The sequence below is a fragment of the Malaclemys terrapin genome, chromosome 1, assembly GCF_027887155.1.
Source record: "Malaclemys terrapin pileata isolate rMalTer1 chromosome 1, rMalTer1.hap1, whole genome shotgun sequence".
Classification (NCBI taxonomy): domain Eukaryota; kingdom Metazoa; phylum Chordata; order Testudines; family Emydidae; genus Malaclemys; species Malaclemys terrapin.
The window spans coordinates 109,318,350-109,329,993 of record NC_071505.1 but is presented as its reverse complement, the minus strand read 5'-3'; the positions used below and the strand labels follow the sequence as shown (position 1 = coordinate 109,329,993).

The window sequence follows — 11,644 nt, the reverse complement described above, 5'->3', positions numbered from 1 at the left end:
TGCATGTGCTTAATGTACTTTTTGAAAGCATATGAGAAATCAGTAGAGAGAAAGAAGTAATTGTTGCCTTTTGTTTTTCTTAAGTATCTACAAAATTAGGTAACTAAAGTCACTAAAAGGTTATGAAATGAAAAGTTCTTCTAGGAATTTAAGATTGTTCAGATTACACTTATAGGGCCAAATTGCAGCTTGGTGCAGGCAGATGTAGCTCCTATTGTCTTCAGTGGGAGATGCCGCTGCTGATGGTGGTGCTGAATGGTCAGTTGCTTGTTTCCAGTTAGTCTGTTAATTACACCTTGCTGTTTATAAAGGTTTCTAACTTTTGTTTTTCTTTGACTACTAGCTACCTTTGCAACTTTACTTTTTTTGTTGAATTGGTTTATACCCATTTTATAGCTGGGTACACTGAGCTACAGGGAGGGTGACCTGCTACTAGCTCCCTGTCACCCTGGGCTAAGCTGGAACTAGAATCCAGCATTCTTGACTCCCCTCCCCCTAGCGAATACTCCTTAGTTTATAGCTAAGAATGAAGTATGAGTGGGAGCTACTTGGATACCTTTGGTAAGAGGCACAGTATAAGACACTCAAGAGTCAAGCAGCACCAAGTGGACCTCACTCCCCACCTTGCAAAACTAAAGGGTGCCTAGAACACCACTGAGACTTCAGGCCCCATTTTGGATCAGTATAATCATCATGGGATAATCCCAAGGAGCAAGAGGAGGTAAAAATCTGAGCAGAGAAATTACTCTCGGGGGCAGGAGGCAACTATAGTTATCAATTTTGGTTGGACGTTTTCCTGAAGATTCCATCACATGATATACTCTGTAATTAAAGAGTATTCTTTAATTCCTGGAAACTCCAGGACAATCCTGGAGCGTTGGCAACCCTAGAGGCCACTCTGTTTTCAACCAGCCTGGATGGCGCTGGCCCCTTCTCAGCCCTACCAGTCGCACTCTGCTGGGAGCGAGGAGAAGGGGCTCTGGCCGGGTGGGAGGGTTGGGGCGGGGCTGCGCGCGGTACTAGAGGGGAGGGGCTCTGTGGGGGAGGGGGAGGGGAGAGGTCATTCGCTCCCTTGCATTTGTCCAGACAAAGGGGGAAATGGAATGTCGCCACCGGAAGTGAACCTTTCCAGCCTCTTCACACATTCCTCCGCGCCGGAAGTGGATGCAGCTGCCGCCGTGGCCGGTCTCAAGGGCAGGGAGCAGACTCTAGAGCGGGTTTGTCCAGATCTCTGCGCCCCGGAAAGGGTGTGAGGTGTAAGGTTCCGAGCGTCCTGCTGGGGTCAGGGACTCTTTTCCGGATTGGAGGCGGAGGGGTACCGTGTCCTTCGCTTCCGGCGGAGGGATTTTCTCGGTACACGTAACTTCCGGCCGAGCCAGAGTCAGAGAGGAGGAGGGGAAAAAAAAAAACCCGAAGGGGAAACAAAAACAAACGGGAGGAGCCGCCGCGGCGGGCACCTGAGACCCGGTCTGGCCAGCGAGACCGGGCCCCTGCCCAGCTTCCTGCCCGGCTGCAGCCGGGGCCCGTAGGATGCGCCTCAGCCCCCGGCCCGGCCGGCCCTGGCTGTGACCCGTCCCCGGTGGCGGAGGAGAAGGAGCCCGTAGCTCCGACCCCGGCTGTTCCTGCGGAGCCGGTGCCCACCGCCCCCCCACCCCCAGCGCCGCCATGTCGGGGGGCGGCGGGTCGCGCTACGCGGCGGAGTTCGTGCCCCCGCCCGAGTGCCCCGTGTTCGAGCCCAGCTGGGAGGAGTTCAGCGACCCGCTCGGCTTCATCGGCCGGATCCGCGGCCTGGCCGAGAAAACCGGCATCTGCAAGATCCGGCCCCCCAAGGTACCGTGCGGAGGGGGGACTGGTCACGCCCACGAGCAGAAGGGGCTTGAGGTGACTCTGGGGGGAGCCGGGCTCCCAGGGGTCCCGTTTCCTATGATCTCCCCCAGTGGGTGTGATAGGCCCCGAGGGCACTTCCCCGTCGCCGCGGGGCTTTGCTCAGCCTCTGGAGGCGGCTCCCGGTTCTCCGGCTTCGTGAGGCCGGGAGCAGCCACGGACACTCCGGCATTTACACTGCGGCCGGGGCGAAGCTGGCCTTTGGGTGCCTGACAACCCCGCAGGTGATACTTGGGCGAGCCTTTCGCCGCTGTGTGCGATGTAAAATGCAGTTGAAGTAATATGCCTGATAATGATGTGAAACTGTTCCCCCCCCCCCCCCCCCCGGAAAAAAACATGGCTGGGATTTAAAGCCCTTCCGCTTGTGTTGCCTTTCGGGTAACAGATCAGTAAACTATGGTGTGTGTGTCAGGGACACGCAGTTTCTATGTATTTTTTGAGCCTCAGAAACAGGGTTGTGATAAGCCCGTGGACGCATTAATACTGGTGAATAATTGTACTCACTGCTGATGTCTGATACTTCATTGATCTGTTACTCTTCAAAACATAATTTGTTTGGATCTTAAACTCGCGAAGGTGGCTCACATGAAAACTATAGTTTATTCTTTAGGGGGAAGAAGGTTTTTCCATTCTAACATACTACTGTGTGTAAACATATTTCTGTAATTATCATTAGAACTGTCAGTGATCTGTTTTCAAACAGGAAAATTGGTATTTGTGAGTTGTAGTTTAAAATAAAAGCCTAAAAACTAGGTCAGAGTAGCCAGATTATGTCTGCAGCATTATTTTATGACAACTTGCTCTGCAGAGGCTTCTGGTAAATGCAGCAGCTTCTCAGTAGAATGCACTTGGAACAATTTCACATTCCAACACAATTCCTAGGTGCAGAAAGAATAAATCAACTTTAAAATAGAGTAGCAAAAATAAAAAGATTAAAATGGTTGAGGGAGGAAGGAGAGGAGAACCCACAGAGCTGGTGTAATGGTGAAGGTAATAGTGGCAGAAGCTATTGCTTACATTTTGTGTTCCTCGGGTTTTTTCCTTCTGTTCTCTCTGATTTGCTCGAATCTGCTTAGTTGGCTTTGTGACATGGTGAAAGCTAGACTTCCAAGGAGTTACCCTTTCTAAACTAAGCAGAATCCTTTGGCTTGATTATGGAATCCAGGAGATCTGAAGAAACCATTCAAGATTCTGTCCAGTAAAACAGCCTGTGATTTTTTTTTTTTTTTTTTTTTTTTTTTTGGTAGCCGAACTCTTGGTTTTGGCTTTGTATGATTGATTAGCAGGTTCCATTGCAGTGATCTTCAAGTTGAACAGTCAGGTTCAGTTTAAAATCTGCAGTAATGATTAGATGAAACACTTTACACTAATCTTACCTATTCATTATTCCTCTCTGTTATTTGAAGTTGCACATATTTTATAGCCCTGATCAGGGCCTTTAAGTGCTACTATACTACAAATAATGAACAATTTTTAGTTTGTCAGCTGGAATATCTTATTCTCATTTTATTGTAAATATGCTGTATAATTTCTTAAATGTTTCTTAAAGTACTAGAAAACATATTTTGTTTCCTTGGAAGTTAACACCAAATTTGAGTAACAAAGTTGGGCTGCACTGATTTTTTTTTTTTTTTTTTTTCTGCCTGTTTGACTTTTTTGGCCTGTGATGCTCTAAGATCCCATTTATGAGGGTTAAAATTCTCATCTTTATTACATGTCTAGCTTCCTTCATGTCCATATGTGCCAACATCCCTGCCTCAAGCGCTGTAGTTTATTTGAAGTTAGTTGCTTTTATTAGTTAGACTTTAAAATATCCAGGGTTTACAGACTTTTTTTAGAAGTCCTACAAAGTGGTAGCCCTACCATATGGTTCTGTCCTTGAAAGCCTCCCTTATGTTCTAACTCAGTCTAAGGCAGTGGTTCCCAAACTGGGGTTTGTGAGCCCCTGGTGGTTCACGAAATGTTACAGGGGGTTCTTGGGGGGGAAAAAATCCGTAATGGTGGATAGAGCTGTCTCTAGGAACCCCAGGCAGCATGGGGCCAGCAGCCCGGAGCCCCTGGACTTCCAAGAGCTAAGAAGATCAAAGCAAGCATATCTATCACACTGAGGAGATTTAAACTTCAAGACTCCTTATAAGAATTGGAAAGGGAGGTGGATATTTTTTGCTGTTTTTAAAATTAAATAGGCAGCTAGTATTGTTTTTAAAATTGTTTTGAAGAACAAGTTTAAGCTTTTGTTGTAATGTGTGTTGTTTGCCTGAACTGCTCAAGACCTGAATGTTTGTGTAGGAGGAACTCTTTGAGTTGGCTTCTTAAATACCTTCATGCTGTTTCACATTTGATACTCCTTGATGAAACATAGGATCCTTGTCTAATAACAGGCTTATTCACTTATTCAAAGTGATACAAGCTACAAAAGTGAGATCTTGGAAGAGTGTTGCCGTTTTCATAATGTAATAAAAATACTGTAATGATAAATAATAAGTAGTGTGTAATAAGCATGTCATAAAAACAAATTTTATATTTCCAAGATCACTGCTTTTATAATTTACACTTGGGTAAAGGAGAAGAATATCTGGAAATATTCATTTTTAGGAGGGGGTTCGTGAGACTTGACATTTTAGTGAAAGGGGTTCACGCACTGTTAAAGTTTGGAAACCACTGGTCTAAGGTAATATCAATCTAAATATTTAAGCTATGATATAGTTTATATTTCTACTTTCGTGGGTTCCGTATTGAGGCAACTCAATAACTTTTCCTTACTCCTAACTCAAATATTGGGAGAAGCTCATTAATTATGAAGTTGTTGTGCTTTTCTAAAATGGAAAATTCTCAGACAGATTAGAATACTAAAAAATCCTTGATTTGCTCTTTCTGTGATCAGCTGCTGATTTGCATTGTTTTGAAATTCTCAGGAGACTTTTTTGCATTTGTGGGAGAAGTTATGGCACAGTCCTTATATCTTTGAAGCAGTAAAATCTGTCTTTCTCTCTCTGTTTAGGACTGGCAGCCTCCATTTGCATGTGAAGTACAAAGTTTTCGTTTTACCCCACGAGTCCAGCGCTTGAATGAACTGGAGGTGAGCTTTTGCACCATTGATATAATTCTGTATTCACACACAAAGCAATAGGTCTCCTTGCTTGAGTTTTGCATCTTGACTGGTTTCTGGATTGGTAGACTTTAATATCCCACAGACCACATGAGTGCTTACAATTGGCACTAGCAGAGTTTGGATAAAGTAACTCTCAAAGACTTTGAGAAGTCTGGTTTTTATTTTATTATTCAAAATAACCACAAGAAGTGTTGTTTCCTCAGCTGGAAACGTCTAAAATGAATGCTAAGGACTATGTTGTGTAGTAAGAGTAGCTAGTGTTCAGAACTCCCCACTGTTTTTTCATAAGGTATTTACTGCTGTTCTTAATCCCCAAATTGCCTAATATTTAACCACTTTGAATCTTTAGAAACAAATAACAAAAACACCACCACTAATAGTTCCTTTTATAGGTCTAGCCAGGTTAATTTTTAGGACTAAAAATTAACAGAAGTCTTTAAAAAAATTAGTACAAGTCCCTTTCTGTCCAGATTTTTCCAAAGGTATCTCTCCTTTCCCCACACTAGTTTTTAAATCCCTGTCCTATTCAGATACCAAACCATCATGAGCTAGGTTCACAAAAGGACATAGGGGCCTTATTGCCACTCTAGTCACCTGAGTTCCAGAGTCAGGCCCCACTGGCATTCACAAAATCCCTGCTCAGCTACCGCCAAACCTTATAGGTTCATAAACTGGTTTGGTGCCTATGTTTTTGCAGTAAATGTTCCCTAGATGCCTATGTTTTTGCCTCTTTGTATGTGCACTGCAGCCTCACTCTAGGCGTCTGGATGCCTAAGCCCCAGAGTGATACATGAATTGGGGGAAGATAGGCATTGCTCTGTCTAACATGCTTGCAGGGCCATATCAAGGTAGAAGAGGACCTCCCTCATAATTTTGAGCCTGATGGATAGGGTACTCACTTGGGATGTGGGATACCCCCAGTTCAAGTCCTCCCACCACCTGAGTAGGAGAAGGGATTTGAACAGGGATTGGCCACCTCTCAGATATATGCCCTAACCACTGGCTTACAGGATATTCTGATGTGGGGCTCCCTCAGTATCTGGGCTAAAAGTTAAGGGAGGTCCTGACTCCCTCCCGCCCTCCTCTTTCAAGCCCCCCTTTTCTCCTCCCCCCCCCCCCCCCCCCCGCTTCTTGCAAAAAAAGTACCAACCAACCAAAAAGCAATGTAGGTGCCTAATGCCAAAAGAGGGTTTGCAGCTGAGAATCCCAAACAAATTGGGGTGCCTCCCTGTAACTGGAATTAGGTGCTGAACTCCTGAAGAGTGGCAGGGCTGAGGACACATCTCCTGTTGGCTAACTTGGACAAGGAGCCACTCAGAGTGTTCGCTTTTGTGAATCCTGTTTTGACGTGCGTATCTCCCTCCATATTTAAAACTCTCACTGCCATATGCTGGGACTGCTTGACAGAGGATGGATCACTTGATAATTGCCCTGTTCTGTTCATTCCCTTTGAAGCATCTGGCGCTGGCCATTATTGGAAGATGGTACTGGGGTAAGTGGACCATTGGTCTGACCCAGGATGGCATTCTTATGTACTTCTTTGTTGTATGGGAAGTCTGAGTACCTAATCCAGGCTTTGTGAATCCCAGTGATTTTCTAGACACCTAAAAGTTAGGCAAGGTGGTGTTGAGCATCACCTTGCTTAAGTTCTTTTGTGAATCAAGCCTCATTTGTCTCTTGGCTTGTGAGTGAGTCTCCTTGTGCAACAAAGGACACGGAGTGCTCCAGAAACGCTCCAGGGGACCTTCTGGCACAGCCCAAGGCATGTAGTAGGTCTGCTGTTCCTCAATTTTTTTTTTTAATATTAACAGGTACTTTAATAGATGATCTTACATTCCTGCCTAGAATGTTTGTTTGTTTTTTTCACGAGTTTACATCTTGGCTTTAAAAAGAAAAATTGTTCTGGGTAGGAAATTGTCTCCTAAGATACCAACAAGAGTGCAAAGTTTAAAACAAAAGTTTATGAAGATTTGCTCCATTATTGACATTTCTGCCTCCAGTTGTTTTACAGGGCAAATGAATAGTAAATTGTCACATTCATAGTTGTATTATGAACATGTAAATACTGTTGTCCTTTGAGTCCTTTCTGTCTAGATTCTAGGCATTTCTTTCATGTCTGACTAGGGTCAGACCAATCTGTATTCTTGTTGTGATTATAGGCAATGACCAGAGTGAAACTGGACTTCTTGGATCAGTTAGCAAAATTTTGGGAACTTCAAGGTTCCACTTTAAAAATTCCTGTGGTGGAGAGAAAAATCTTGGATCTGTATTCTCTGAGCAAGGTGAGTAAGATTCTTCGGGATTTGGGGAAGCAGGGGACTACCTGGGGTGATGGTAGCAGTTTTTTTGCAGATTGTGTGCTGGATATACTGTGAAAACAAGGTGATACTTAAAATATTTGTAACCAGAATGATTATAAGGAAATGGCGACAATTACAAGTACAGATAACAATTACATTTGTGTTGGTGGCTCAATGTGAAAGTCCTGCAAAATTAACCAGTAGCTTTATTGGCCAGTTCTTCTCTTAGTTGCTCTCTACACATTGTAGGGCAGAGCTGTAGGAGTGTAGAGCTTTTTGCAAGATTAAGGGCATGTCTATACTTGGAAATTTACCAAAATAGCTACTCTGGAATAATTATTTCATCGGGGGCAATGTGTGCCAGCATAATAGGTGCCAGCCCTGAATCGGAAGGAGAGCCTAGAACAGCTATGTTGGTATAAGTTGGAATAAGAGTGCCTTTTTCCAATTTAGCTGTTAAAAGCAGTATTTTGCCAATATAAACTGCACCTACACAAGAAAGGTTTTGCCTATATAGCTGTAGCAACAAACCTTTTTTAGTGTAGATTAGGCCTACGAATGTGTGGTGGTACTAGCACTGCTAGATCAAAGATCCAGTTTCCACTTACTCATCAAAATGTACTTGTCTCAGGTGAGTGGAAATTTGTAGGGTGTGCAGTAGGGTAAGTGGCGTTGAACAATTTGTAGAGTGAGGGTGCTGAAAGCCATTGAATAAAACTTGTAAACCCTGTATATGATGGAAACTACTTCAAGCTGTGGGTGCTGCTGCATTCCTCGTTCTGGCACCCTTGGGTAGGGTACATTGCTTTAAAAGATTATGCTTTAGAAGAATTTGTTTTTCATAGACAGCCTTATGGGCAATGTGTATGTTTAACTTTGCTTAGCTGTCTTTGGAAAGCATTGAAGGTTTATTTCCATGTCTGCCATGGTTTGTTAGGAAATGTTACAATAGTATTTGCATAATGCCAGTGGGAATGATATTTGGGACACTGGCATGAGTTAGAGCAGGGACCTCAGTTCTGTATGAGTTAAAACTTTAGTTGTCTAACTAGTTGATGGCACAAATTACTTGCTTTGTTTAGTGGAAACTCACTGTCCTATGATTGCAAAGATTGTTTTTATTTTGTTAGTGTCTAGGTAATTGGCCATTATTGTTCAGAATGAGTGGGTATAAATTTTGGTTGCTTTCACTATGTTGCTCATCTTATAGAGTGAGTCACAGCTGCATTAACTCATTATGGGCACTCCATAAAGCTTGGTTATTCTAAGCTAAGATGTAATCATAGCTTTACAAAATGGATTCTCTAATTATTTTTAAAAACTGAACTGGAGAATACTTTGTAATGTGAAAAAAACAAAGGAAATAGAGGAAAGTGTGATTTTAATTTTTACTTGTGTTAAACGATTATAAAAACTGATTATTTAAAAGCTAAATTACTTTTCACTTAGGCTGTTACACTTTTGTACTTACTCAGTTTAGAAGCTAAATTGATAAAGTTTTCACTTTTTAGTTCCACTGCATTAATAATGCTTTGGTGTCTGCATTTCCATCAGTCCCTGCAGTGTTAGGCATATAACTTGGGCTCTTTGAGGAGGGAAAAAGTTTACCACCAAACTTAAGATGTGTAGAAATGTTTAGAATCTTTACAAAATTTAAATGAAACCAGGATTGGTCTATTTTGGTTTTAAACTGTTTCTCAGTGACCCTTAAAAGGGGGGGAGAGGGTAGAAATGTGGTCAGTGTTCAGAAGAAGCATTCCCTGTGCCACTATGACCTTCATTTGGAGACAAATGGACTGTTTTTCAGGTTAAATAAATTAGTCCTATGTAGCCAAAGAGGACTTTGTATGTGAACTGATAGACTCAATGGCTATTGAAATAGTGTTGCTGCAGCAGTATTGATCTAGTTGGAAGGTGAAGTCAGTGTCTCCACTTTTGACAGTAGTTTCTGTTTCATCCAGGGTTCTCTGAGAATTTTGTAATTCTGGAGTCCTGAGCTTCAACCTTTCCTTCTGTATTGAGTCTGTTAGAATTGACTCTGCTTCTGGCCAGACTCTTGTGTTTTTCATCAGACTGCACATCTGATGAATGACTTTTTATTTTGTTCTGACAGTGGGTTTGTATTCTTTCCAAGGTGTCTGAGAAGTGCTGCTTGTTTATACTCTGCCACGCAGAAAGAGAGACACTTTTTATTCGTTTCTGTGCAACAGAGCTCTAATAAATGCATCAGGTGACAGAGACAGAGATGCGTTCGTTAAAGTACTGCCCTGGCAGGAAAAATCCCCATATCATAATTATGGGTCTCTGAGTTTCACAGAATCTTTGAAGGTTTGGTCTGTGTAGTCATGTATGGTTCATACACAATGGTTAAAGGAACCCAATCTTCCTTAAAAAAGTTTCTTAAAAAAATAAATGTGTTTTGTTTCAGATTGTTGCCAGCAAAGGAGGCTTTGAGGTGGTCACTAAAGAGAAGAAATGGTCCAAAGTAGCTAGTCGGCTAGGCTACCTGCCAGGAAAAGGCACTGGATCACTGCTGAAGTCTCACTATGAACGGATACTGTACCCCTATGAACTCTTCCAGTCTGGGGTTAGCCTTATGGTGAGAGACTTGTTCCCTTTCATGATAGAAAGATTCAAACTGCGTCCGTTTATTGCTATATACTAAACTATCACATGTGGTTCTGTGCTCCTGAAAGCAGCAACTACTTTCATCAAAGCAGCACCTCTTCACATTTGGAAGAATAGAATTAGAAGTTGCATTGTGATTTGGAGTAGTGATTGTACTTTTAGGTTTCTTTTATAGGTGTGAGATCAGTTTTGTCGGGAATGGGAAACAGGGCAAAGAGTGATGTACCTGTTTGGGAAGGTGTCTTTATTACCCTTTGTTAGACAGCTGTCAAGATTCAATCTTCTTATTTCAGACTGCATGCAGTGATTTCTGTCTTGTCCAAATGGCATGTGTACTGCAGTATGACTTCACTGGTAGCCCTATTCCTCAACAAACAGGATGATTCACAGACCATAGAGAGTCTGATCCCCTGATCAATCAACCCAGTGTCCTTCTGTGCTCTGATCCTTTAGGGCATCCAAAAGCCAAACTTGGACCTTAAGGAAAAAGTGGAGGCAGAGGACCTCGGCTCTGATGCCCAGGCTTCCCCAAAGCAGGGCACAAGAATGAACGTTGTGCTGAAGAGAACCAGACGCATCAAATCCCAGGTACCCACATTACTTGGCCACTATAGACAGAGTGCATTTATTTTTTGCACCAGTGCAATAGCACTGAGAGTGCAACAGCCTTTGTCTGGCCAAGGGGGGCCCACTCAAACGTGCCACGAGGAAGCAGTCCTTTTGTTAAACTCCAGAGACATATATCTCTTAGGCCTGATCTATAGCTCATACAGATCTATACAGATATAGTTAAACTATTTTCATATTTTCAACTGGCTTATATTGTGTTGGTTTGCATCAGTGAATGCACCAATGCAAGCGAAACGGATAAGCTAGGTGTAAATTGATATAAAAGTGGTTCGACATGGGGCTTGCATCCATTTAACTAAATTTTGATTTTAGACACACCTTTAGCTAAACAGATGTAAGCATGTGTGCAGCTAAGGCTTTGCAGTCAGTTGAAAACTGTGGAAATGGGACCAATTATCACAAGATTGACGGACAGTTTTTTGTGAAGAGCTTGCAGCTGGGAGGGAAAATGCAGAGTGATGGCTGGGAAATCTGTTCCAGTTCCACAGCTTTTCTCCTGAAAATAAGCAGTCTCTTTTGTGTGGGTTAAGGCTATTATTGCTACAGCAACATCTAATATTTTACTAGGCAATATTGAAATTCCACAAAGACGGCCAGTAACTTTCCCTTCAAACTGAAACAGCATCACTTCACATGTCAGTACATCAAAAAAGACCTTGTAGTCTTGGCCTGATTTTCCTACTCTTTGTTTCTTTCCCTGCAGTCTTGTTTAAGCAGGCCATCTCTGTTTCTTATAAAATAACATGCTCATTGTGAAAAGAGAATCTCTGAAAATTTTTGGATGGGTCCACGTGGCACGTTCTAGTGGCTTCTTGTTGGCCAGTCAGTGGGATGTGGCTGAAAGCTGGGTTTTAATTTAATCTTTTTTACTATTTGCGCCATGCCATTCTGGACATATTTTAAGCACAATGAAATTTCTTTTCCATATCTAATGCTATCAAAAATATGTCTGTCTTTTTCTAAAGTGCACATTTCATGCCACTCGGGTTTCTTCTCGCTTTTGCTGAGTATCCCTCTGCTTTAGTAAATAGTGTGTTTTGTTTCTCTTAGGTTATGGTTCATTTAGACAGGGTTGTCTTTTATCTGATCT

General features: G+C 42.6%; 1 protein-coding gene across 2 annotated transcripts in view; it reads left to right on the top strand.

Moving 5' to 3' along the window:
- The first annotated feature begins 1,380 nt into the window (after positions 1 to 1,380).
- KDM5A (lysine demethylase 5A) overlaps positions 1,381 to 11,644 on the top strand; it is an 85,856-nt gene continuing 75,592 nt past the window's right edge. Inside the window, exons 1-5 of one of the 2 annotated variants that reach the window (XM_054034982.1) lie at positions 1,381 to 1,830; positions 4,886 to 4,963; positions 7,156 to 7,278; positions 9,725 to 9,895; positions 10,378 to 10,512. In XM_054034982.1, the coding sequence (XP_053890957.1) occupies positions 1,666 to 1,830; positions 4,886 to 4,963; positions 7,156 to 7,278; positions 9,725 to 9,895; positions 10,378 to 10,512 (672 nt within the window). In that variant the 5' untranslated portion in view covers positions 1,381 to 1,665. The remainder of the gene's footprint in view (positions 1,831 to 4,885; positions 4,964 to 7,155; positions 7,279 to 9,724; positions 9,896 to 10,377; positions 10,513 to 11,644) is intronic. The other variant, XM_054034991.1, reaches the window with a different exon arrangement.